Below are 26,978 nucleotides of genomic sequence, written 5' to 3'. Positions count from 1 at the left end.
AAAATAGCTTATTTCGAAATCAGGAGCATCTACACAGCACTTTCAAAATAGAGCACTCTTTCTCTGACTTCCCTTATTCCTAATACAATGAGGCTGCGTCTAGATTGGAATGATTTTGCGCAAATGCTTTTAACGGAAAAGTTTTTCCATTAAAAATATTTGCGCAAGAGAGCGTCTACGCTGGCACGGATGCTTTTGCGCAAAAGACATCTTTTGCACAAAAGCATCCGTGCCAGTGTAGACGCTCTTTTGCGCAAAAAAGCTCTGATGGCCAAAAAAGCTCTGATGGCTTTCTTGCGCAAGAAATTAACTTGGCTGTCTACACTGGCCCTCTTGCGCAAGAATACTTGTGCAAGAGGGCTTATCCCTGAACGGGAGCATCGGAGTATTTGCGCAAGAACCACTGATTATGTATAGTACAAAATCAGTGTTCTTGCGCAAATACTCGTGGCCAGTGTAGACAGGCGGCAAGATTTTGCGCAAAAGCGGCTACTTTTGTTCAAAATCTCGCCAGTCTAGACGCAGCCTGAGGGTTACAGGAGTTGGAATAAGAAGTCCTGCAGCTTGACAGTATTTTGACACTATTTCAAAATAACTGCCTGCTCTGTAGATGCAGACTAAAGTTATTTTGGAAAAGCACTAATTATTTCAAAAACATGTTGCTTTGTAAACATAGCCCCAGAGTGCTCCATGGCACTTCAGTGGTGATTTAAAGGGCCTGGGGCTCCAGCCACCATCACTGCCACAGTAAAAGTGACTGGGGCCCCCAGACACTTTTGAATCGCCAGGCTTTAGGGCAGTTGCTCCTTCCTCCTCCCCTTTCACCCATTGACAGGTCTGACTCTCAAGCTTAAAAATGTATATCTTATTTCTAGTCTGAATTTATGTTGCTTCAACTTCCAGCCACTGGATCTTGTCATACATTTGACTACTAGATTGTAAATCCTGCTATTATTAAATTTCTGCTCCCCATATAGACCCTTGTAGATTATGATCAGATAACCCCAGAGTTTTCTTTTGGTTAAACTAAACAGATTGGGCTCCTTGAGTCTTTCATTGTATGCCATGTTTTCCAGTTCTTTCATCATTCTCATGGCTCTTCTATGAACCCTCTTCAAATTTATCAACATATTCCTTGAACTGCGATTAACAGACTACAACACAGTATTTAGGTAGCGGTCGGCCAATACAAAGCTCACATAACCTTCCTACTCTTATTCAATATTTTCCTGTTTACACATACAAAGGATCACATTAGCCCCTTTGGACACAGCAACACACTGAGGGCTCAGGAGTTCTTGGAGACTTCCTTTCTTACAATGTAATGATTTTGCAGCTTAATCAGATTCCTCTTCATAGGAAGTAGTGATTTTTAAAAAGCTAGAAAAGTGGATATTCACTTTCAATGTTGTTTTGATTTAGATAGGCTGTTTGTGAAGTCAATAGGACACTGTAGAGTCTATGTACAGATTAAAGCAAACTCATACCTGTCTGTGTGGGGGGGGGGGGGGAGAAAGAGAGGGGGCGGTATGTTGCTGAATCTGTGTCTCTATGAAGTACTGTTCCCATCTGGGCACTCCTACCATTGCAAACTGGCCCTCCACTGGCCATCTCCATACTGCAGACAGCCATCTATCTCCTCCTACCAGAACCTAGAGAGGAATGGAAGCAGCTGTCAAATATGGTAAAAGAGGAACAGCGTACCCTAATTTTTGTGCTGTGGAGAGAAGTTAATAACATAGAGTAACTTCTATATCTCAGCCTGTACAGTTGGACAGCTGCAGTGATGTGACAGTGTCTATCCAATGTGACATATCAATTCTCTGCATTTTTTCAACCAGCCAAACAATTTGACCAATTTACATTGACAGCTGGAGCAGAGGTGGGAAGAAAGATTATTTTATTCAAAAATGGAAATGACAAATTTATGCTTTCCACATATATTTTTAAATCCTTTAGAAATGAAAAAGATGTCTATCTTGTCACATGCATGCAGGGGTAGAGGTAGTGGTAGGGGGAGAGGGAGACAGTAGCTTTAAGAAGTCTGTTTCCTTTTCTCAAATTCCCTCTAGCATTTTCTCCCTTAAGTTCACTATAAGGAATACATTAAGATTGCCCCTGTTTCTAAAGGACCATTTTCCCACCTGATGAATTTAAAAAAAAATAGAAACTTTTTTTTAAAATTAGTGCAACATTTACTAATGAATGGTGAAACATGAAACACTAAATAAGAATAGTGAAATTGAGAGTATTGGCTAAAGCTAGTGAGTAAGCCAAGGACAACCCCTTAATGGCATAACTCATGGAATGAATTATGTGGGCTCTGCACTGCTCCTGATGCATATATTTATATTTCAATTTATTTGTACTGTGGGTTTAAACTGATTGGAATCAGTAGGGTGGAAAGGAGAGTTGTACTTTTGAAGTTTAAATATATGCCACAGGGATTCCAGCCCAGTCCCCTTTGCCATTTGTTCTGGCAGTTAAATAACCTAAGCAAAAGCCACGGCTACTGTGGACATTTCTGCGATCACCTTCTACTGCAGGATCATTGTTTCAATGTACTTGAGTCTCCCTTCCCTCCCGCACACAGCTCTGTGCAGTGATTTGTGAAACGCCACGAAGGAACAAGCGAAGCCAGCCAGGGCGATCAATCCTGCTCTCAGGCACTAACCAAGCAGCAAGGGCGATGCACGTTACCCCGCCCCACAGTCCGGGTCAGGAGCAGGGCTCCCACTATCACCCCGCTCTTTGCAGCTCCCATGGACAGTTAATTCCACTTAAAGAATCGATCCCACGAGATCGCTCAGCGCGGTCCCTGATTTCCCAGCCCGGGGCAGCCCAGCGAGCGGGCGGGGGAAATGCCGATGCCGCCGATTGAGCATCAGTTGTATCCCATCCCGCGGGGCGGTGGGTGGGGCCAGCAGAGGACTCCAGGGGATCGCTCTCTCCGCCCCCTGCTCGCCGGCCAGACCCCCCTCCCCCGGGCCCCGGCCCCTCTCCACCTCTGCCGGCTCCCGGGGGGCATGGAGCTGGCAGGAGCCTATAAAAGCCCCAGCTGGAGCCGGCGCCACAGCGCTGCAGCCCGGGCACGAAGCGCTGAGACCCCGCGCCGCGAGCATGGCCCAGCAATCCTGCCAGTGGGGCTACGACACTGACAACGGTGGGTGAGGTCGGGGCAGGGCGAGTCGCCCCGCGGCCGCTGCGGTCCGGCGCCTGCTCTGCCCCTGGGCGGGAGCTGCAGCGCCGCGCGCAGCCGGTCTCGGCGCTGTCACGCACGTGCCCGGCCCGCTGCTCCGTAGGTTCCTGCCTCCTGCAGCGTCTGCTGCCCTGGGAATAAACCGGGGCAGGGCTTTACGGGCAGCTCGGCCCCCGGTCCCAGCCAGATTTCCGCCCCGCGCGGCGCAGGGAGCGCGGCAGCCCGGGCGAGGAGCAGGGGCAGGGCCAGCGCAGCCCTAGGGCTGAGCCCGCATTCATCGTCTGTGCGGGGGGGCAGTTCCTTCTGGCTGGCATCACGGCCAGCGCCGCGAATGCCTCAGGCGGGAAAAACCCACCCGGGAGCGAATAGCACAGCGGTGAGGCGGGGTGTAAATGCAGGAGAACTGCGTGTCACTCAGTGGCTTTGTGTTGAGCAGATGTCAGCTTTGGGGCCAAGCGGAAGACATTTTCATGACATTCCTTTGCCTTCTTCCTAGGACCGGAACACTGGCACAAATATTACCCTATTGCCAGTGGAGACCATCAATCACCTATTGAAATCAATTCCAAAGAGGTCCAGCACGACCCCTCTTTGCCCCCTTGGTTTGTTGGGTATGATCCCGGTGCAGCGAAGACCATACTGAACAACGGGCGAACCTGCCGAGTTGTGTTTGATGACACCTTTGATAGATCAGGTTAGTTTTACTTGTATCTTAAGAAGTTATTCTGAATTAGTTAATGGTTACAAAGTGCTTGGAAGACAGCCTGTGTATTGCTTGCTAATTACTGCCGAAGGGTCTCTACAAAGACCAGCAGAGAAGGCCACATTAGGGCTAGAATGGGGGATAAACTATGACCTGCATTTGAGAAGATCCAGTTGCCCCAGTTCTCAACACAACTGGAGCAGGAAGATTGTGACTCTTATAGCAGTGCTTACCTACAGTTTCAGGGGGGGGGGGGAGTTTGGTATGGGCAGGTATGGAATCTTGGCCCTGGGTTTGAAGATGAATTTCCCCTTCTCTGTCACTCTGCACTTAATATTGAGCCAAATCCTTAGGCTTTCAATGAAGGGTGTTCAGGTGCACAGCTGGAATGCTTTGGAAAGGCAAGGTACCATTTCTGAAAAGTGTAAAGCAATGCAGTTACATAGATAAACCTCAAATCCCACTGTCCTTGCTTAAGCAAGATGCCCATTGACATAAATGAGATTTTTACTTAATAGGATAGCAGGATTAAGCCCATGCTGTTTCTGCTAAATTAGACTGCAAGAACAAAAGGAAAAGGCTGAAAATTTTCAGTTTAAAATGAGCTTCTTTAAAGCAAACATTAGCACTGTTATTAATCATTACTCTTACTAACCTGGTCATCCACAAATACTTTACCACTGCATGCAATATGCTGCATATTTATTCTGTGACTCTTAATTGTTGGAGTGGCCATACATTTTGACTAGAGATACTACTGCTGCTTAACAAGTGCTAGAAATATTTAGCATCTGTTGACTAAACCACTGAAATTTCAGATTGATTCAGCACTTCATAGAAAAAAGTAACTTGCAAGAAGCTGTGAAATTTCTTAACTACTGTACTAAAAAGGAATCAGATGAATAATATTGCAACTTAAATTTTCGCATCTCTAGAAATCAAATGGTTCTAAATTTCCATCGTTGCAAAGCTTTTAGTGCGTAGTCCTGAAGGCAGACTAGCAATAATTACCAATGCCTCAGCCAGCTTTGGAAAAGATATACAATATTTGGACACAAGGCTGCAGTCTTCATACTTGTATGTAAAGTCTGCAGGATTTTGCCATGTATTTGTAATACGTGCCAAGCAACAGCAAGGAAGAGCAAGTATGCACATTTTATGGGGTGAAAGACCAACCATATAGTAGTATAACATATGGGCTATGTCTAGACTACAGAGTTTTTTTGAAAAAAGTGTCTTTTTTCAAAAAAACTTCACCTGCATCTAGACTGCCATCATGTTCTTTTGAAATTAAATCGAAAGAATGTGGCGTTTTTTTCGACAGCAGTAAACCTGCTTTTATGAGGAAGAAGCCTTTTTTCAAAAGAGCTCTTTCGAAAAAAAGCATTCTTGAACGCAAACAGGGCTTTTTCAAAAGAGAGCGTCCAGATTGGCTGGGTGCTCTCTTTCGAAAAATTAGATGGCTTTTTCGAAATTCTTGTGGCTGTCTGGCCGATCTCTTTCAAAAGAGCTCTTTCTAAAAAGCCTCTCTCGAAAGAAGCTTGTAGTCTAGATGTATGGTGTTGTTTCTAAACTATAGTAAATTTCAGCTACTGTTACTGTATTGTTAATAGGGATAGTCATACTTAGTGAGAGGAATTTTGCTAAGAGACTCAATGTTCTTATGTATTTAAGTGCAGAGTGCATCTTAATTTTGATTTTCTTTCAATGAACACAAATCCAAAGTCTAAATATGTCTAAATATGAAGTTATCCAATAAAATAAAAAACATAACTATACAAAAGACTGGGAACAGTTGAAGCAGAACTTTGATTAGTTCTCTAGCAATATGGAAAACATCTACTTCCTGAAGATCATTTATAATTTCTACCTAACGTATTATTTATTTATTTGCATTAGATTACTTTTGGTGGCATTTGCATTGGAATTCTATTCTTGATGAGCCACATGTATCCATCTGTACATTGCATCCACTTGTCATTGTCTCTCATTTTTTATTTGGTGTTAAACTCTTCAGGGCTCTTCATTTATGTATTTGTACATTGTCTAGTACTGCCAAGCCTTGATTTATGACTGCAGTCCTGAGACAGTATTGTCATACAAATAAATACTACTACTTATTAACAATAACTTTAGTTAATATATAAAATACCTAGCCACAAGCAATATACAGCGTTGATGCCATACTTGGTGGTGTAAAGAGATTTTGATGATAGTCTGAATTTCACACAGATTAACTGTTCTCTAAGGGTACACTATGCAGAAGATCGACACTGCCAGGATCGAACTTCCGGGGTTTGATTTAGCGGGTCTAGTAAAGACCCACTAGATCGAACTCAAAGGGCTCTGGTACTCCTGCATCTCAAGAGGAATAAGGGAAGCCAATGGGATCATTTGCTCCCATCAGTCTCTTGGGGTGCATCTACACAGCAGGGCTTAACTCGAAATAAACTATACAAATTGAGCTACATAGCTTATTTCAAAATTGGGAGCATCTACATAGCACTTATTTCAAAATAAAGCACTCTTTCTCTGATTTCTCTTACTCCTCATACAATGAGGGTTACAGGAGTCAGAGTAAGAAGCCCTCCAGCTTGACAGTATTTTAACATTTTTATGAAATAACTGCCTGCTGTATAGACGTGGACTAAATGATTTCAAAATAACGCTAGTTATTTCAAAATAATGTTGCTGTGTAGATGTACCCTTACTGTATGGATGGCATGGAAACGCGATGTAAGCTATGTTGACATCAGCTACGTAATTTATGTAGCTGGAGTTGTGTATGTTATTTCTACCTTTCCATGTAGTGTAGACCAGGCCAATGTATTTGATTCTGATCTGAGAGAGAAAAAGTGACAGGTTAAAGAAGGTCAACTTTAGAACATTGTATGGGCAGAAAAATGCTCATTTCACACTGCTTATCAGATCTGTGTTTGCAGATGCATCTGTGGATGGGGTTCAGGGTATAATAATGTTAATAATAGGACAGATCCAGATGTCCTTCTTCCTATTGAATTCAGCCTCCATTCTGAATTCCTTAGAACAGGAGCTCAGTCTTCATTCTCCACCTAAGGAACAATATATAAATGTTAAATAACAACAATAATAAATTAAGACCTCAGGATTTTACCCAAAATAACAATATAATTCTTATAATATAAATAAGTTCAAATCACAACATTTAGATATTGTTTCATTTTCTTAAATTTTCCAGTAAACATGGCCATGCCCATATCTATGACCATTTATAGCCACACATAAATGGCATCTGATGAAGCTTTCTATGGTATACATATCAGGACGAGACAGTACATTGCAAATACATGTAAAAAAAGTGATGAGGAGTCCTGTGGCACCTTATAGACTAACAGATTTATTGGAGCATAAGCTTTCGTGGTCAAAGACCCACTTCGTCAGGTGCATGTAGTGGAAATTCCAGATGCAGTTATAAATATACAGGCATATACAGGTATAAATATACTCCTCTTTGCTTTTGCAGATTCACACTAACACGGCTACCCTTCTGATATGTAAAAAAGTATATTTTTATGTACTTTTTAGTACCTCTCCTGCATTATGCCATCTCTGCCAGCAATACTTCTAATGTGCCAGTTTCTAAACAACTTTTTTAAAGCCCAAACTAAGTGAAAGACAGCAGTGGAAGTACTCATAGATTCACAGGTTCATAGATTTCAAGGCCAGAAAGACCCATTGTGATCATCTACTCTGACCTGTTGTGTAGCACAGGCTACAAAGCACCCCCAAAATAAATCCCAGAGTATATCTACAATGGCATCAAGGGCTCTGCCAGCTCCACTCCCAGGACCAGGGCCCCACTCTCAGGGAGCTGACTGCTTTTGTTGTGGGCTATGCATTAGGAGTAGAGCCTTCAGCAGGGGTAGCCAGCTTCCAGGATCTGGCGTTTTCTGGGAATGCAGAGCCCACAGCGGGCTGTATATCACCAGGTAAAACAGTTAACATGTAACCGATAGGAATTTTATTGGTTACATGGTTACCATTTTAAACAAATTTTTACATTCCTAGGTTGGATCCACAGAATCGGATCAATTAAGCTTTAGATCAGAACTACGTGCTATTCAAAATTTGAATTTTGGGATTGAGAGTTTTGTTGGTTAAAGAACAGTTACAATTAATGGGCAACGATGTGAGGGGCTTGGAGAAAAAGTCCTGGACAATTTGTGTTTAAAATAAGGAATATCCTGATTGTTACAGTTTATATACTTTGCTTGCATTTTGAATTTGTCTTGCTTCAACTCCCAGCCACTGGATCATCTTTCTCATCTGGATTGAAAAGCCCATAAATAAGTATTTGTTTTCCATGTAGGTACATACTGACTGTGATCAAGTCACCCCTTGATCATCTGGTTTTTAGTATTAATAAATTTAGTTCCTTGAGTCTATCACTGTAAGGCATGTTTGCTAATGCTTTAGTCATTCTCTGACTCCTCTGAACTCTCTACAGTCTATCAGCATCCTTCCTGAGCTGTGGTACGCTAGAGCTAGTCAGGTTATTGCAGGAGTGGTTATGTACAGTACATTCTCTTGGAAATAGACCTTGATTGTTCCAAGGTTAAAGTTACCCCAGGAAGGCACCAGTGTCTCCCCTGAGCCTCCATGTGCAAATTCTCTGGCCATCTGCACTGCCATCCTCTTGCTGTTGACTTTCTGCCAGCTGCAGGACAGGAGCATGGAGCTTCACAGTTCAGACATATTTTCCTGCAAACTTCCTCTGTGTTCCTGCATGACTTTCCACTGTTGCATTATAGCTCTTCATAGGAATGTTTCTCTTTAGAAGAAGTCCATGCATAATCCTGATAGCAACTGAATTTTAAAGTAAAAATTGTATATGCATTTCATGAGGAATATTTTACAACTTTTGATAAATGAATGTTCACTTGTTGAGTTCTGAAGTTATAGAAAAAATAAGGATAAAAATAATAATTAGAAACTCTGTTTTTAACCTGAAAAAAATCTGGCATAAGAACAGCTTTGATTTTGTTCTAATCCTTTAGAACGTTAACCAAACCATTTGTAAGTTAGAGAGAACCAAAAATCAAAAGATACTTTTTTAAAGTGCTACAGTCTATTCTAGACCCACATCTCACATTACAGGGATACAACATTATCTAGTTGTTAACTGATTTTCCTGCTCTGCCAGTGATTTGCTGTCTGACTTTGGTAAGCCATTTAGCCTTTGTCACAGTTTCCCCGTATGCAAAATTGAAATGGGATCCTTCAGAGGATCCTTTGAATCTGCTTTCCAACTTCCTGTGGGTGTTCCATTGAGATATGTCCTTGTCCTTGTCTCTTCTCCCTCTACATTTTATCCATAGTTAATTTAATCTATACCACTAATTCAGCTACCATCTCTATGCTGGTGACCTACATATCTTCCTCTCTTTTCCTGTTGAGATTAAAATCTGGCCTGTCTCTCAACCATCTCATGGATTCATAGCTATTAATTCAAACTCAACAAGGCACAAACAGAACTACTAATCTTCACCTTCTTCTCCCCTTAACCTTAGATCTCCCTATTACCTGCTTTCTCAGGCAGTGTGGACAACATCATTATTTTGCCTGTCATTCAGACACATGACCTGGGTTCCATCTTTGATTCACACCCTTATCTAGATCCTCACATCCAGGCTAGGTCTAAGTCTGGTCAGTTCTTCCTGCATAACATCTCTTATGTGCAGTTGTTCTTATCCATCCACACAGCAGAACTAAGGACGTTAAGGACTAGTCGATTATCCAGTAAGATAGTCTATCAGATAGAGACAGCAAAGGGGGGGGAAGAGGGTGTACTTCAAAGTGGCAGTGCTTCATGGAACCCAGGGTATGGGCTTCAAACCATGGCAGTGTTTCAAAGGAGCAGCATTGCACAGCTGATCCTGAGCTCTGTGCAGCTCTACTCCTTTTAAGCTCTGCTGCGGTATTTCAAAGCAACAGTACTGCATTGAGCTGAGCCTGGATCAGCTGAGCCTGGGATCAGCTGTGCTGTGTTGCCCCTTTGAAATGCTGTCACAGCATTTCAAAGCAGCAGCACCGCGTGGAGCCTGGGGTCAGCTGGGGATTCCCTTGCTGAACCCGAGCACCGTGTGGCATTTCCCCGGAACCCGGAGTCTGCTGGGAAGTCCCCAGCTGATCCCAGGGTCAATGCAGTGCTGCTGCTTTGAAGTGCACAAGCACCCCCGCTGGAGACTCTTGTACATTTCAAAGCTGACATGCCATGTGCAGCTCGGGGCCAGCGGGAAGTCCTGCTGACTGTGGACTCCACGTGAGTGCTTCCTCTTTGAAATGCACAAGAGCTTGGAGGACTCCCCCAAGCTCTTGTGCATTTCCAAGTGTGTGGAGCCCAGGGTCAGAGGGACTTCCCGCTGGCCTGGGCTGCACGCAGAGTCCCAACTTTGAAATACATAATAGCCCCCACTGGGGCTCTTGTATATTTCAAAGGAGGAATGCAGAAGTGCCTATCAACTAGTCAACTAGTAAATTAATCGATCTTTAACATCCTTAAGCAGAACCACTCATCCAAGCTCTCATCATCTTTTGTCTTGACTACTGCAATATCCTTCTCTTAGGCCTTCACAGATACACTCTTGCCCTCCTCAAATGCATTCAGAAAGTTGCAGCAAGGATTGTTTTCCTAGTCTGTTGTTTTAATCATGTCTTCCTTATCTTTGCATCTTTTCACTGGCTCCCCCTTCTCTCTCTCATAAAATATGTTATCTTAACTTTCAAGGCCTTTTATGACATAATTCCACCATATCTGTTATCTCTCTTTCACCATCAAACTGTTAGTACTTGCTGCCAAATGACTAAGACACTTATTTCCATTGCCCTTTTGTTCCGTTTTTAAGCCAGCACCTTCAAACTTTCTCTCATGCTGCCCCTTATGCTTAAGAGGTGCTCACCATAAACATCCACAAAGCTAATTCATTATCCACCTTCAAAATTCTCCTCCAAATGCTTCTTTGACGTGATGACTACCAAAAACTTAAAACGGTTAGTCTGCTGGTATGATGACACCACTGCCTGCCTCATGATTTCCTTGCATTCCCCCTTTTCTCTGCATCCATCTGTTGTCTCTTGCCATATTTAGCCTGAAAGCTCCTTGGGACAGGGGCCATCTTTTTGTTCTGTGTTTGTACAGCGCTTAGCCTGGTCCATGTCTTGGGTTTCTAGGCACTATATTATGTACAGATAAATATTTATTTATCTTTGCATAGCATTTTGAGATCCTTTTATAAAAGGCTTTATGTATCTGCAAATTATTTATGATGGTTTATTTATATGTTACTGAAGTCAATAAGACGCATAAGAATTATACAGCTAAAGGCCAGTACAATGTTTTTCTTACGTACCCTAGTGGATAAGGCACATGCCAGGTAAAGACAAACTGCAAAGTTAAGCCTGTCAGTTTGTACTTAGCACAATTTTTATCCCTAGGTATTCCAGCATGTCTGGTATTTAGTATTAATTTGAGACCAATAGTGCTTATGCACTAGAGGATTTAAGAATTGTATTAATGTTAACGTTGAGCCTCCATAATATTGTTGGAGGTCAGAACTTCAGTGTTCTGCAGACAAGGTCTTCTGGGACTGCAGCACTAGCTTGGGTTATTAGTTTTCTGCTTCTGGAGTCATGGGTTGCATTCATGCCTTAAGTCAAAATGAAAATGGTGCTGGGAGCTTATTTTATGCTAGTGACTGATCAAAACAGGCCCAGAATTGAAAGGTAGTATAAGGTAAAACTACCTTTGCGAGATTATATCCTTATCTAGAAATGGTCAGAAGGGACCTCTACTGGTATTGTCAAAATATGTCTCGTTGCCTCTGTTTTCTCTGAAGTAAGTAGGACCAGGGAATTTGGAATGCTGACTGCCCTATCCAGATTAATACAGTTTAATAAAAATATTGTGGCGATCTGAGTCTTTTACTAAATCGCTTAGCCTCTATGGACAAAGTCTAAGGAAATATCAGAAAAACATCTGTAAAACTGGTATATATCCTACTGCTATCAGAGTAGTAGAATTGCATTGCATTTCTTAAAACTGAGGGAACCCTGGAAGATGAAATATCTCAAAGGGTATGAATTTCTTCAGTTTCTTCAGTTTTGGAAAACTATGACCTTAAAAGTTTGTCCTCTTGTACTGAATCAAAGTTTCCTTAAAAAGGTCTGTTCCTAATGTTAAATGTAAATTATCAATTGCAGTTCTGCGAGGTGGACCACTCCCAGGACCCTACAGGCTGCGTCAGCTTCACTTTCATTGGGGTTCTTCTGATGACCACGGCTCTGAGCATGTTGTAGATGGAGTGAAATATGCAGCTGAGGTGGGACCTAGTTTTGTCTATTCTAGTGCACTGGGCAGTTGGGCAACATTTACTACTTTCCTTTTCAAGTATTTATTTGTAGTTATTGATTTATGCATGAAATATGTTATTGCTGTTACTACTCATAAATTAGTCCTGTGGTCAATCATTGCTGCCAACAAAAACAGCTTTTCATAAACAAAAATACAATCCCAAGCCTGCCTCCTACCAGAACTATAAATATTTGTAAACATGCCCCTGCCTTAAAATCACCATTTTCAGTGAGATCTTTTTGCAGCAAACAAAACTTTGGTAGCAGTATTTTATGTTTTCTCAAACTTATAATAATGTAATTTTTTTCTGGATTTTATGGGTCACTAGGGGGCATATCTACACAGCAGGGCTTAACTCAAAATAAGCTACGCATATTGAGCTTTGTCACTTGCGTAGATTATTTCAGAATAGCTTATTTAGAGTTTAGGTGCTGTCTACACAGCATTGATTTCAAAATAGAGCAATCTTCCTCCAACTGCCCTTACTTCTCACAAAATGAGGGTTATAGAATTTAGAGCAAGAAGTCCTCCAGCTTGACGATATTTTGACATTATGTTGAAACAACTGCTGGCTGTGTAGACCTAGACTATGCTATTTTGAAATAATGCTATTTATTTAACAATAATGTTGCTGTGTAGACATAACCTAGTAGGTTTTGGTATATATTTCATTATTTGTAAAATTAGAGCCCCAGGATTTATTTTTTCAGATGCATTACCAGTTGAAGGGAGGACTTTATTACAAGGACATTTCAATTAGTTGAGGTCCAAAATCTACCTTAAAAGTGGTGGAGTGGAGAATATCCTTCATATTCTAAATATGTTTTTTAAAATGTATTAGTGTATTCTCAAGAATTGTTTTAAATAAATATTTGTTGATATTTTGGTGTAAACACACAAACTGTTATGGGACAAACTCATTGTAGTTAATGGCTGAATTTGACCCAGTGTGTAATCAGTGTGGGCTTAAGCTCTGTTCACAATAAATTAATAACAAATTCTGCCTTCTTTCCATCTCATATATAGGAGGACATGTAAGTCTCAAACTACCATAGAAATAGCATGTTTACTCTCTATGTGGATTCATGTAGTAGCCTGCTAGTGTTTCTTCCAATATATATTGTGGCTCTACAACAACTCCCATCTGGAAGAAATGGTGGCAGGCAAGATAAATATCATATATCCTATGGCCAAAAACTTGGGGGCAGGGGAAGGCATGCAGGCTGTGGGTGATTTTCTTCTTTCCCCCTTACGCTTTGTAGTATCAGCCATGGTCCAGTTTCATGGGTATCTCATTTATTACTAGGGGGTTGAGTGGGAGCATTCTGTCCTTCCAAACTTCTGTTCTATCAAGAAAAATCTTTTACTTTGCCTTCATTTGCAGGATTTTGTGGGGCCCAATTCTGTATTCCCTATGCATTCAAAGCTCTCACCTGGATTCACAAGGAATGCAGGTCTGGGCCAGTAATGGCTTTTTATTTTATAACAGGATTTATAACATTTACATTTCTTTGGTTCAAGCTACATATGGTACACTGGAATCCGAAATATAGTAATTTTGCTGGAGCTTTGAAACAACCTGATGGAGTGGCTGTCGTGGGCATTTTTCTTCAAGTGAGTTTGGAAATTTTCATTCTTTATTCTGTTGCACACCTCTATTCTTCTGCTAGCCTGCTTTACTTGTCAGCTGTATACCTATTGAGAGGATAATATTCAGAATGAAGCATAAATTGGGATTATATTAGGCCTAAATCCATATAAATTTAGTGCACTCTCACCGATAAAATAGACTTTTAGCACCATCCATAACATTCATACATGTGAGTGTCATACATGTATCTGAATAAGAATCCTGTTGAATTTAGCAATTGAGCTTTTGCTTGATCAGTGATCTCTCCTCTTTATTATTTTGCACTTCCCCTGTCTTTGTGGAAGATGTAAATTTTTTTCAATGATTTTATGTTGTCTTCCAGGGGTATCCCTGCAATACCCCACTAGAAATACATCTGCTTGATGATAATTTTCTGTTACCTTTTGAGACCTGTCAGTTAGCCAGCTGTTAATTCATTTAGTATGCACTATGTTGATTTTGTATTTTTAGTATCTTAATCAAATTGTCATGGGGAATTGAGTCAAATGCCTTATAAAAGTTTAAGTATGTTATATCAGCACTATTACTTGTAATCTTATGAAAAAAGATACCAAATTAGTTTGACAGGATCTGTTTTCCATAAACCCATGCTGATGGCCTTCATTATATTATCACCCTTTAAGTCTTTATTAATCACCTCAGGACAGGATGCGAAGATACAATTTCTTAATACCTTAAATGACTGCTTCTTGGAACAGCTGATTCTGGAACCCACAAGGGGAGAGGCAATTCTTGATTTAGTCTTAAGTGGAACACAGGTTCTGGCCCAAGGGGTAAATATAACTTGATCACTTGGAAATAGTGGCCATAATGTAATAAAATTTAACATCCCTGTGGTGGATAAAACTCCTCAGCAACCCAACACTGTTTCATTTCAGAAAAGGGAACTACACAAAAATAGGGAGGTTGGTTAAACAGAAATTAAAAGATACTGTGACAAAAGTAAAATCTCTGCAAGCTGCATGGAAACTTTTCAAAGACACCATATTTAAATTTATACCCCAAATTAAAAAAAACAAACCCAAACATATAGTAAGCAAACAAAAAAATACATGGGTAAACAACAAAGGAAAAGAAATAGTGAGAGACAAAAAAACATAGTTTAAAAAGTGGAAGTTAAATCCTGGTAAGAAATTGTCCCAGGTGTCATTTGAGGTGTCATTAGAGGAGGTTTTAGAACAAATTGGTAAACTTAACAGTAACAAGTCACCAGGACCAGATGTTGTTATTCACCCAAGAGTTCTGGAAGAACTCAAATGTGAAATTGTGGAACTGTTAACTGTGGTTTGTAACCTATCCTTTAATCAGCTTATGTACCTAATAACTGGAAGTTAGCTAACGTGACGTCAACATTTAAAAAGGTCTCTAGAGGTGATCCTGGCAATTTCAGATCAGTAAGTCTAATGTCAATACTGGGCAAATTAGTTGAAACTATAGTAAAGAATAAAATTTTTAGACATAGATGAACACAATTTGTTGGGGAAAAGTCAACATGGTTTCTGTAAAGGGAAATCATGCCTTACTAATCTACTAGGGTGCATCCAGACTGGCAAGATTTTGCGCAAAACTTGCCAGCTATCTACACTGGCTGCTTGAATTTGCGCAAGAGCGCTGACATTCTAATGTAAGAATTCAGTGCTTCTTGCTCAAATACTTTGACGCTCCCACTCAGGGATAAGCCCTCTTGCGCAAGAATACTTGCAGAAGAGGGCCAGTGTAGACAGGCACCTTAATTTTTTGTGCAAGAAAGCCCGTTGGCTAAAATGGCCATCGGAGCTTTCTTGCGCAAAAGCATGTCTATACTGGGCACGGATGCTTTTGTGCAAAAGCTCTTTGTACAAAAGCATCCGTGCCAATCTAGACGCTCTTTTGCGGAAATACTTTCAACGGAAAAACTTTTCCATTAAAAGTATTTCCGCAAAATCATGCCAGTCTAGACGCAGCCCTAGAGTTCTTTGAGGAGGTCAACAAATATGTGGACAAGAGGGATCTAGTAGATATAGTGTACTTAGATTTCCAGAAAGCCTTTGACAAATTCCCTCACCAAAGGCTCTTAAGTAAAGTAAGTTTTCACGGGATAAGAGGGAAGGTCCTTTCATGTACTGAAACCTGGTTCAAAGACAGGAAACAAAGGGTCGGAATAAATGGTAAATTTTCTGAATAGAGAGAGTTAACTAGTGGTGTCCCCCAAGAGTCCGTTCTGGGACCCAGCCTGTTCAACCTATTTATAAATGATCTGGAGAAAGGGGTAAACAGTGAGGTGGCAACATTTTCAGATGATACTAAACTGCTCAAGATAGTCAAGATCATAGCAGACTGTGAAGAGCTTCAAAAAAATCTCACAAAACTAAGTAATTGGGCAACAAAATGGCAAATGAAATTTAATGTTGATAAATGTAAACTAATGCACATTGGAAAAAATAATCCCTACTATACATACAATATGATGGGGGCTAATTTAGATATAACTACTCAAGAGAGCGATCTTGGAGTCATTGTGGATAGTTCTCTGATAATATCCACTCAATGAGCAGTGGTAGTTAAAAAAGCAGAGAGAATGTTAGGAATCATTAAAAAAGGGATAGAGAATAAGACAGAGAACATCTTATTGCCTTTATATAAAACTCACAAAAACTAAAGCATGCATTTGGTAGGAAAATTAACATGGTGCATATACATGCTAATGGAAGAATACATTTTCTGTTTGTTATAAGTAAAAATTGTGTAAGATGTAAAACTAATTTACTTGTAATCATCAGAATTTCTTCTTTTACATCAAGTTTATAAGATAGTGTACATGCCATCTTGCCTCACTTAAATCAGTGGGAATTATACTAGTCATTTCAACTGGATAATGACTGAGCCTTCTAGACAGTTTTTTTTCTTCCATTAGAAGTAACATTTTGTTGTTTTTCAGTACAAAATGGTTAAAGAATGTTAACTGACAGATGGGATGGGTCAAATTGAATTTTCATGCAGTCGTGAGATATGGAAAACAAATTCAGCTGCTGTAACTACTATTCAACTCATGCTTTCTCCATTATAGGTAGGAAAAACTCCCAAACCAGAGATGAAGAGAATTCTTGAAGAAATAGATAATATTAAGACGAAGGTAACCAAACAATTTTATTGTATAAAGGTAGCTAGGTGGATGCAGTAACAAAATCCAGAAGGCTAGATTTGCAAGTCTGTTTGGTCTGCTTTGCAGTGTTCCAGCAACACAAAGCAGCCCCAGAGTATGTTCTTTTCTTTAAGGAGAAATGTAATTCCTCCTCTCACTTCTCTAAGATCCTCCATTGACTTCAATGAGCTCTGGATCTGCCATCATTGAGAGCAGCACAAATATGACAGCAAAGCCTATCCTGAACTGTTTTTCAAATTAATGAGATAGTTACCTAAGGGTCTTCCATAGGCAGAATTCCCACAGAAGGCAGCTTAGTTTGCATAAGAATTATAGTATTAGGTCTAGATTTATTTAACACTGGAAGTGAATGCAACTACTGGATGTTTCCTAAAAATATTAGTCTGTGTGTGCTTGCCTTTAAGCACATGAGTACTGCAATTGATATGTGGGATCCAGTCCTGAACCTCTCCACTAGCTCCCTACTCTCTGTCACCTCAACTTTAAACTTCTTTCTCTCTTTTTATCCTCTAGTCCAGGGCTGGGGAACCTTTTTTGGGCCAGGGGCCACTGACCCACAAAAAAATCAGTTGGGGGCTGTGCAAAAGTGCGAAGCAAAAAAAAAATAATAAAAAAACCTCATTGATGTGGCCCCCAAATGAGAAGAAGAAAGACACTCTAAACATTCTCCTTGCATAGCAGAGCCTGGGGTGGGGACAGGTTAGTAGATGTTGTGGTCCCCCATAGGCTTTGGGTCTGGCCAAAAATAAGAGGTTCAATGTGTGGGAGAGGACTCCTGGAAAGCAGGATAAGGATGTGGGACCAGGGCAGGAAGGAGGATGCAGAAGTGGGTTGGGGGTTGGTGAGTCTGGAAGGATGATAGGGTGCAGGAGTGGATTTGTGGTGTGGGGACTAGTTGCGAAGGTGGGTGCAGGAATGGGCTGGAGTTAAGAGGTCAGTCTGTGAGGTAGGGGTGGAAGGTCTGGGCAAGATGGGGAGGTTCAGAGCGGGAGCACCAACACTGGCTCTTCAGTCCCCGACCCAAACTTCAGGGGCTGGATCCAGGCAATGTAAATTCCCCACCTCTGCTCTAGTCCCTATATAACTCTACTTCTTCCTACTTATCCAATCCTGAGTCATTTATCACCCTCTCCTATACTCTCTGCTCTGCCAAAGACAACAGCCCTTAAAATTCCACTCATTTCTTACTCTTGCAAACACCTTTATAAACAACAGCTTCAATACCATAACCATAACCAAAAGTTCTTAAGAAAATAGGTGAACACAGTAATCTAATATGGTAAAAAAAACAGCAGTGAAGCTAGCCTCCTTAAATGGCACCTGAGATTCCTTAACTTTATCAGATTTTACACCTTGTTTTAGTAATAATGGAAAGGAAGATGTTCAGGTTTGGATAGTGAAAGCTAGCCACCACACATATTTCAAAGCAGTGTAGAATTGTGCTGTAGCTATTGAAACAGTTCAAGTAAAGCAGAGAAAGCATGGGACAAGGAATTACAAGATACTGTGTATTTATTTTGAAGTATTGTATTTATTACACTTATTTTTTCTTGGCAGATGATAAAGCTCTTTAACTCTACTTATTTATGTATAGGACAAGTTACTAAAAATGTCTTGGACCTAAATATTTCATGTACAGTCCTAATGGTTAGGTAAATGTACATTATGGTGATATGAGTTTGTCAGATGTTTCAAACTTTATTTGCAGCGGTGGACAGTGTGATAAAGTACATCTTATTTTATTTACATGGGTAATCTCAGCCTTGGGTTAGTGCTCATTTTTAGAACAGTAAATTGCAGGGCATATAAGGAGGAGACGATTAACCCATTACATATCATCCTTGCCCATTATTGCATGGAAACTTGGGTCTCTCTTTAAGCAAGATTCCTCTCTCTATTAGTGTTAGTAACAATATTTATTTTTATTTATTTAAGGGGAAAGAGGCTCCTTTTCAGAACTTTGATCCGTCAATTCTTTTCCCTAAATCTCGGGACTATTGGACGTACCATGGCTCCTTCACTACACCACCGTGTGAAGAGTGCATTACCTGGATTCTTCTGAGGGAGCCTATTATTGTCAGCTCAGACCAGGTAAACTTCAACTGGACATTAACCTCCCTAGTGTCATCATTCTTTCACAATTTGAAATGATTTATTTATGTGCCTCCCTGACCTTAATCTTTCAATAAGGAAAGCTCCCACTGGAGTCAGTGGGAAGTTGCATGAGTAATTGAGTTAAAACAAAGTGAGAGCTTTGAATTACAGGATTGGGTTCTTCAATTAGAAACTACTCATCTGGCTTTATTAGGAACACCACTGGGACTCTGAAAAGAGTTGTATAGGACTCCACTTTTCCCTGGGCCAGCTGTTCCATAGCCACCCAACCCAAGTGCCCTACTTCCCAGTCATTATATAATGCCAGTGGCAGCAGGTGGCAGAAGAGATCTAAATCTCTAGTTAAATTCCTCAATTGGAAAATCATTTTGGAAAATTGTTGGATCCCCTTCTTGACTACTTAGGCCATGTCAGTGGGGAGGGATCAAGCCACCAGATACCATGGACAGAGTATCATAAATCAGTTGTGATAGGCTGGGGGAGGGATGTAGTCACAGGGAGGTAGGAGGTGACCAGGAAGTGAATGTGAGAGTTTAGGGCTATGTGGAGGGGAATGATTGTAAGGCAAGGTGCAGTAGATTGAAAGAGAAGAAGGAGCTCTCACCACATCGGCAAGGAGAAGTAGTACCTTTCCCTTTCCTCTCTGTTTGCTCTCCTCTTACTTTAACCCCTGAATGCAGTAGATGGAGCTGAATGTGGCTTACCCAACTTCACATGGGGTCTTGCTGAAGCTAAAGCCTGTACTGCTCACACATCAAGCTTATCAGCGTTTAAGCCACTAACCTAGATACTTCCACAGCAAGATAAATCAGCAGAACACTTGATGCATGTAGCAAAAGTTAAAGTTATGGATGTTTAAACCATTTAAATTTTAAAGGATTTTCAGTTAGAGCTGGTTGGAAGAAATAAAATTAAACTTTTTGTTGGAATTTGCCATTTTGTTGCAATCTAAATTAATGGCAGAGATAGTTTGACTTGGATGATGTTCTAACAGAACCCAGGCAGGGTTCTAATGGAGTCCTGCCTGCCCTGCTTGGTTTTCAGCCAGCTTGCTTGCCTGGCTTCTTGGCAGCCTGCCTGGTCACATCTGGAGAGCCCAAGCTTCTAGGTTCTTTTTTCCTCAACAGCCCACGTTTCTCAAAGGGGCTTTTCTCACAGGGGCTTTTCCTGTGACACGGCCTCCTGGGTGTTATGGCAGGGAGGAGAGGGTAGGAAACAAACAGAAGCCTCTTTCCCTCCCTGGTGCTCCTGGATGTATGGGCTTGGTGTTGGTTGCTGGGGCAACAACAGGGCTTAGGCCCACTCCTGGCTTTGGAGACATCTGGGGTTTAATGCTGGAGAAGCAGGTGGCAGGCAAGTTACCCACCTTCCCAGGAGTGGTGGGGCTTAGGCTTTGGACTTCAGTCCTGGGGTGGCAGGGACAGGCTCTGACTGTGAGGAGGCTGGCTCTGGCTTTGGGCAGTTTTGGGCTCCATCCTCCAGCTATGAAGATTCAGGCTACAGCTTCCCTCAGCACTCCTCCCTCCATTCATGGCTTAATTTGTCCCCGGGCTTGTCCAGGCCGAGTACATCTGTGAAAAGTGATACTTGTATAATTGTTAATATCACTTTTCACAATAGGCTTATTAGCTAGCAGTAAATAAACTGCAATGATTTGGACATGTATATGTGCATATTTATTTTCCTAAAGCTAATGAAGTTTTTTATGGAAAAGTATGAGAGTGGCCCCAAGCAAAAGTTGGTGGCCCCACTCTGAGGCCATACAAAATTTGTCCTGAGAACCCCTAGAGAGCTGAGTGGGAGCTGAGAGCCTGGGATCAGTGGGAAACCTGGCTGTCAGGCTCACAGCTCCTCAAAAGCCCATTGTCCCCTATTCAGAGACAGGATCTCCTCAGGGTTGGGGACATCAGGGCTTCTAGCATCTGTGACCCCCTTGGCAGTGTCCCAAAGGGATGGCCCCAGAACCCATGCTCCAGAGTATTTTTAAATGTTTTGTTTTTATTTTGAATTTGAACTAAAGCAAATTTCAGCATATCTCCATGAAATGTCCACTTCTGGCATTCATCTCCAGCGTTCATCTTTCAGGCAGAACATTTCCCAGGTCAATTTTTTTCCTCTTTAAAGTTTGAGCAAAATCACCATTTACTCTTGAATGAAGACTGAGGAAAAAAATTACACTTTTACTGTGGAATGCAGCAAATGAGGGCAGGATGAGTGAGACTAATACTAAACAGTGAACAGTTGTTTCATTCACTACCCACTGAAAGAAACAAAGGTTCTTATGATAATCTAATTAAAAACGGTATCATAAATGCAACCTTATGATTGGCATTTCTCAGGGATTCATTTTACAGCCATAATTTCCTTTAAATTTACTTTTTATTTAATATTTTGAAAGATTCTTCCCTAATATCAGTCTATTTGAAATACTGTTTCCAAAGAAATGTGACCTTTAATGACCTGCCCCACATTCTAGGAAGCAGTGGAAAATAAAGACAACTGTGAAACTTGCAATAATTTCTATGTAAAAATTACATTTCTAGTAGGGATGTAAAATCCTGTTTAATTGGCTAACCAGTTAAACATATTGTTTGATCGGTTAACTTATAAAAAGGGGCCAAGCATCTCCCCACCCCTGCTGCTGGGCTGGAACGTCCTCCCTCCTCTCCCATATGCAGGGGCTGCTCTAACAGGCCAGAGCATCCCCTGCCTGTGTCCCACCCCACCACGGCCAGGGGCTGCATTGTCTGGGATGCTGAAGTAGCGCCTGTCCACGGCACCCTCTCCCCATCCCTGCCTGCGACAAGTGGGGAGCTGTTCCAGCCCTGCCAGTTACCAGTTATCTGGTTAAAACTTCGCATTCCTAATTTCTAGGCTAAATTCTAGTAGGCAGAAGTGGTGATTTCGGATGACCTTCAGTTCACTGATCTGAAGGTTTCATACCCAAGATGATAGTCCTTGATGATAAATAAATATATCTGTAAATTTTAATGGTGGAAAGCTGATAAAATTGACCAAAGGTCTTTTTGGCAATCTCAGATGTAAAGATCAATTTTCTAATATAGGATTGCTCCTACACTCAGTAGTCCACAATGTATGAGTGTCCCAAATTTCAAGATTATGACTCAGTAGGAAAATGAAAATTTAAGGGACTGTTTATGTATCTATTAGATTATATATACAGGTATGTACTTACATATGTGTAACTTCTCACCCAGGATCTCAAAGTGTTTTATAATGTGATACAAATAAACCCTGGCAGGCATTTTTGACACTGCGTACATATTCTGTTGGCATGAGTATATCACAAAATAATTTGTTTTCCAAATTCTGACCCATACTTTTGTTGCTGCTTATTATCTGAAAAATGAAGTAAATGAATACAGTGAGATCACTAGAACTGAGGGCTGATTTAAACCTAGGCCAAAAGGTGAAAGCTAACAAAAGCTCCTGAATGACTATATTTACATATCTCAGAGCTGTATTTTCATAGCTCATTCAAAGACAGCACTGGTCTGGAGGTCATTTCCCTATTTCCCTTTGTTTGCACCTAAATATAAAGGTATTAGATATTTGGAAGCTTCTCCTAGCATGCAAAATGCAAATTGGCTCTGGTCAGCTTTCTTGACTCAACAACACAACTCTTGTTAGTGTTTACTGACTCAGCTATTTGCATAACAGGGTATCAGATATGGGTTTATTTGGAACTTTCATGAAGGCATAGTTGTTAACAAACAGCTCTGTGTTGCTGTAAAAATATCAACAATATTAGCAATAAAAATATCAACTTCTTCTCTCCCTCTCCCCCACTTTATGGGTTTATTTTACTGTGAAATTAATGCAACAGCTATGTGCTGAATCATTGATCTAACTTCATCTGATATATTTCCAATAACTGCTACATCCAGGCATTAATTGTTCTTCCAGTAACCAACAGGGCTTGTGTGTAACTTGTGAACACTTCAGTCAGTTCAAACAGACAGCCTGATCATTTAAAAAATAATTATACTTGTAGCCCGTGCTTTGTTGTTTATTTGTGGTTATGCTGCCAAAGAGCCCCAGTCATGGATCAAGGCCACAGTGAGCTGGGCCCAGTACAAACACTGAAAAAAATGACAGTCTCTGCCCCAAAGAGCTGATGCTGTGTAAGTGACAATCATCTCAGAGAACTTCACAGGATCAGACCCTTAAAGCTCGCTAATCTTAGAAGCCTGCTAACGTTTAGGCTTGCTGACAGTAATTGTAAGTACTAGTCCCTTTGCCAAAGAGGTCAAGTTTGTTCTTCGTCTGTATGACTGGGACATTGAAGGCCAAATTGTCCAATGTGCAACTGGTGCACTTGGAAAGATGTGCTCTCCGATATACATTAGGCTGTGCATCATTACGCAATCCACTTTTTGTTGTATTATTTCTACAACCCTGTGGCCTGCCTGGATTTTTACAGCAAATTCATATATAGGGCAAATGGGGGTACAGCAGCAGTTGGATACATTGGCTATCTGGTGCAGAGCCAGAGCATGTTATCAAGTCATAAAAGGACCTGGAAAATGCTGCTTGTGGTATCACACAAGGAGAAGTTAACCCGGACTTTTTTATTTTTAATTTTTTCAGCATAAAAGAAACAAACTGAATGGCCTGCTCCAAACCCATTCAAAGTATTGCAGGAGGGAGCATCCCATTTAGTAATATTTGCTGCCATGGGTATTGAGTCTTCCTGCTACATGACAACAAGATACAGTCTGTGCCTTAGCATGTTAGTGAAGCAAAAAATGTATTGGAAAATCCAGCCGTTAAGGGCTTCTTACAGGACCAAATCCTGACACCTCCTCTGTAGCCTCTATTGGTAGGACCAAATGCTGCATTTCTTGTGCCGAATGGAAGGGGACAGGGTTTGGGGCCCCTGCATAGATTGTCCACATCTCTTGCATGTCACAGAACTTTGCAAACCAGTGCTCTCTGCACCCCATCACCTTGAGCCTGTGGATGGCTCAAGACAATGGACCCCCAGGCTATTTTTACCCCACAGATGGTAGCATACTGGCCACAAAGGTTATGGCAGTCACTCTCTGGGTTTAAGAAAGAATTTCTTCTCCCCAGCCCTGATGAGAGCCTCAGAGCCTAGTCACTCCACGTGTCTGTGTTCTCTACAACAGAATTACATTATTTCATTTAATACAATTTTGTTAAATCACTCTTACTCTTTCTCTAGCCTAATAAGACAGCCTTACATTCTGAACATGGCATACAGTGAGCCATGAGGTTCATTATGGATTTATTATTATTTTTCAGATTACTAATTCAGATGACTTTTTTACTGCTTTTCAAAATTAAGTACTCTACAGGCCAGCTGTCGCTCTGATTTCTGTCAGCCTTTGTACTCTTATCCTGCCTCCCTGATCATGAAGAAAAATTCCCTTGAAGTTCCACAGCACAAGGGGCATACAAAGGCTGCCTATCCTTGGCACATCACAGAGCTCCTCAGTGCAAGGACATGTGGGGATCTGTCATGAAGAGGCTAGGCATGTTCAAAGGTTTCCACAGCTTAACGGATCTACTGTGTAAGAATCCCCAGAGACTATTCCAGCCATTAGCCCGCAGTAGTCTCCATACATTAGCCCAGTGGTTGGCCCAGCTAGTCGGTCTAGGCATCACGCCTTAAATTACCCCTAAGTGAATTCCATGCTGATATTGTTATTTTTCTTTTTTGCAGATGACAAAGCTCCGAAGCCTCTCCATCAATGCTGATACAGAACCTGTGCGCCCCATGGTGGATAACTGGCGCCCTCCTCAGCCTGTGAAAGGAAGGGTGGTGAAAGCCTCATTCCAATAAAGTCTATACTAAAAATGGGTGTCTTCAAGTGAAGAAATTCCTACATCCTGAAGTCTAGTTAGCTTTGTGCCCTCTACTGCTCTTCCTCATTTTGAAATGCTGAGTAATTAAATGTCATGGATCTATTAATTTAGTTTTGAGAAGTATTTAAAAATAATCAAACTTGAGGCAAATTCTAACCTTAGCATGAAAATGTGGAATCTAACCTTAGCATGAAAATGTTTGGATCTCAATAGCAGCCATGTTAGTTTTAATAATTGTATTTGTATGGATATTTCTATGGAAGAAAAAAGGTGTAATTACTAATAGCTACAAAAGGCATTTCCCCAGTATCCTTATTTTCTTCAGTGCTCACGTTTTGAAGACTATAAAGGTTTCCAACTAATAGAAACAATGTCATCTGAATTTAAAATGGGCAATATGGGTTAAATTATCAATTGTACTAACGTAATCCAGTGGGAACTCCTGTCTGTAACTGGGAAAAGATTTTTAATCATTGCATTCATATAAAACTCTGGAGGGTATAGAGACTCATTAAATTCCCACTGATAATTAAAGCAAGTTAAGAATTTAACAAACTGAAATATTAATATTGTACAATTTTATTCTGAAAATTGAAATCAAGTTGTTAGATCAAACTAAGAGCATAGAATTGGTAGAAAGCCCTTTAGCATCCTGAAAGTAATGTCATTTCCATTTTTAATACTATACCATTTTCCTTACGTATATCAAGGCCAAATTTTGCCACATATGCATTTGATCGTAATGTCTCTGACATTTGTGTGTAAATGTTTGAGACCAGAATTTAACTCAGTATCTAAAAGCAATTGATTATGATGGTCTCTTCCTTTGCTGTCGGAATTATGGTAGCGAGAGCAATGAAAAAGAACTGCATAACTGCACTTGAAGTAACACCACTTCTGCCTTAGCAGACCCAATATTAATAAATATACTTAAATCAGAGATGCTGGTTTTGATTTCATTTCTAATGTTGAGTGACAAGAAAAATAACAGACACATATTTAACAGACAGACTTGTCAATGTCTTCCATAATGCATCTGTTATGGGTTTCTCTAAGCCAGTGGACCATCTCACAAACAAACTCCTTATAATTTTACAGCAGTCAAACTGATATTCAACTCAATGTAACCACCTGGGCTTTACATTCCACAAAGTAAACAAAAACAATCTTTGGCTGATCAACTGAGTTTGGGGGTTAAGATAGGAAAAATACTTCCTCTAACTCTGGACAGAATTGCTTCTTGCAGGCTAGTTTACAGTGCCATGGGGCCTTCTTGACTTTTGTCTGCTCCAAGCCCTTCCAACTGATGTAGGTCCAGTTCTCATTGGTTCCCTCTATAGTTGATGCTGGACATCCTCTTGAAGCAGTTCCTGGAGGACTAACTTCTCTGCCATTATTTTCCACAAAAGGCCACTGTCTCCATTGGGCAGAGCTTCTAACAGAGGGTAGCAAATGCCCAGTACAGCTCCTCACCACATGCCTGTATAACTTAGAAATGGACAAAGAATGCAATACCCAATGTATTTAGCTATTTGCTTGATCTTAAAGATACAATCATGGTGGAGAGATTTGTGACTCCAATAGTACCTCAAAGATATGGTACTTCATCAGGGTAGTACCAATTGGCACCTGGGGTCCTTTTGTTCCAGGAAAAGCCTCATTCCTAATAGCATTTACTTCTCTTTTTAACATGTACTATCCTTGATCCCACCAAACCCATATATTCAGAAGTATTCTGCTTAAACTTTTCTGAACTGATCTGACTCATTTCTAATAATGCTATTATAAGTGAACTCTAATTTCCTGCAAGGAACCACACGATATAACCAGCTGGACTGTTGGGTCACTGAAATTTCCTCTTTGCCACTACTTCATCTCCATACTTTACAGAACACAAACCTAAACTTTTAAGAATGGAATGAATAG

General features: G+C 40.8%; 1 protein-coding gene across 1 annotated transcript; it reads left to right on the top strand.

Moving 5' to 3' along the window:
- The first annotated feature begins 3,004 nt into the window (after window positions 1-3,004).
- CA3 (carbonic anhydrase 3) lies at window positions 3,005-25,992 on the top strand. Its single transcript, XM_075920442.2, has 7 exons — window positions 3,005-3,163; window positions 3,696-3,893; window positions 12,141-12,259; window positions 13,813-13,905; window positions 16,989-17,054; window positions 19,020-19,175; window positions 24,910-25,992. Exons 1-7 carry the CDS (start codon window positions 3,121-3,123, stop codon window positions 25,027-25,029), a joined length of 795 nt encoding a protein of 264 aa, XP_075776557.1. The 5' UTR covers window positions 3,005-3,120; the 3' UTR covers window positions 25,030-25,992.
- The last annotated feature ends 986 nt before the right edge of the window (window positions 25,993-26,978 follow it).

The sequence above is a fragment of the Pelodiscus sinensis genome, chromosome 2, assembly GCF_052426305.1.
Source record: "Pelodiscus sinensis isolate ZL-2025 chromosome 2, ASM5242630v1, whole genome shotgun sequence".
NCBI lineage: Eukaryota > Metazoa > Chordata > Testudines > Trionychidae > Pelodiscus > Pelodiscus sinensis.
The sequence above is the reverse complement of the archived record's forward strand: the minus strand, read 5'-3'. Positions and strand labels throughout refer to the sequence as shown.

Coding starts and splice junctions, on each gene's coding strand:
- CA3 (XM_075920442.2), top strand. CDS start 3,121: ATGGCCCAGCAATCCTGCCAGTGGGGCTACGACACTGACAACG. Junction 3,164..3,695: donor GGGCTACGACACTGACAACG/GTGGGTGAGGTC, acceptor CCTTCTTCCTAG/GACCGGAACACTGGCACAAA. Junction 19,176..24,909: donor TTATTGTCAGCTCAGACCAG/GTAAACTTCAAC, acceptor TCTTTTTTGCAG/ATGACAAAGCTCCGAAGCCT.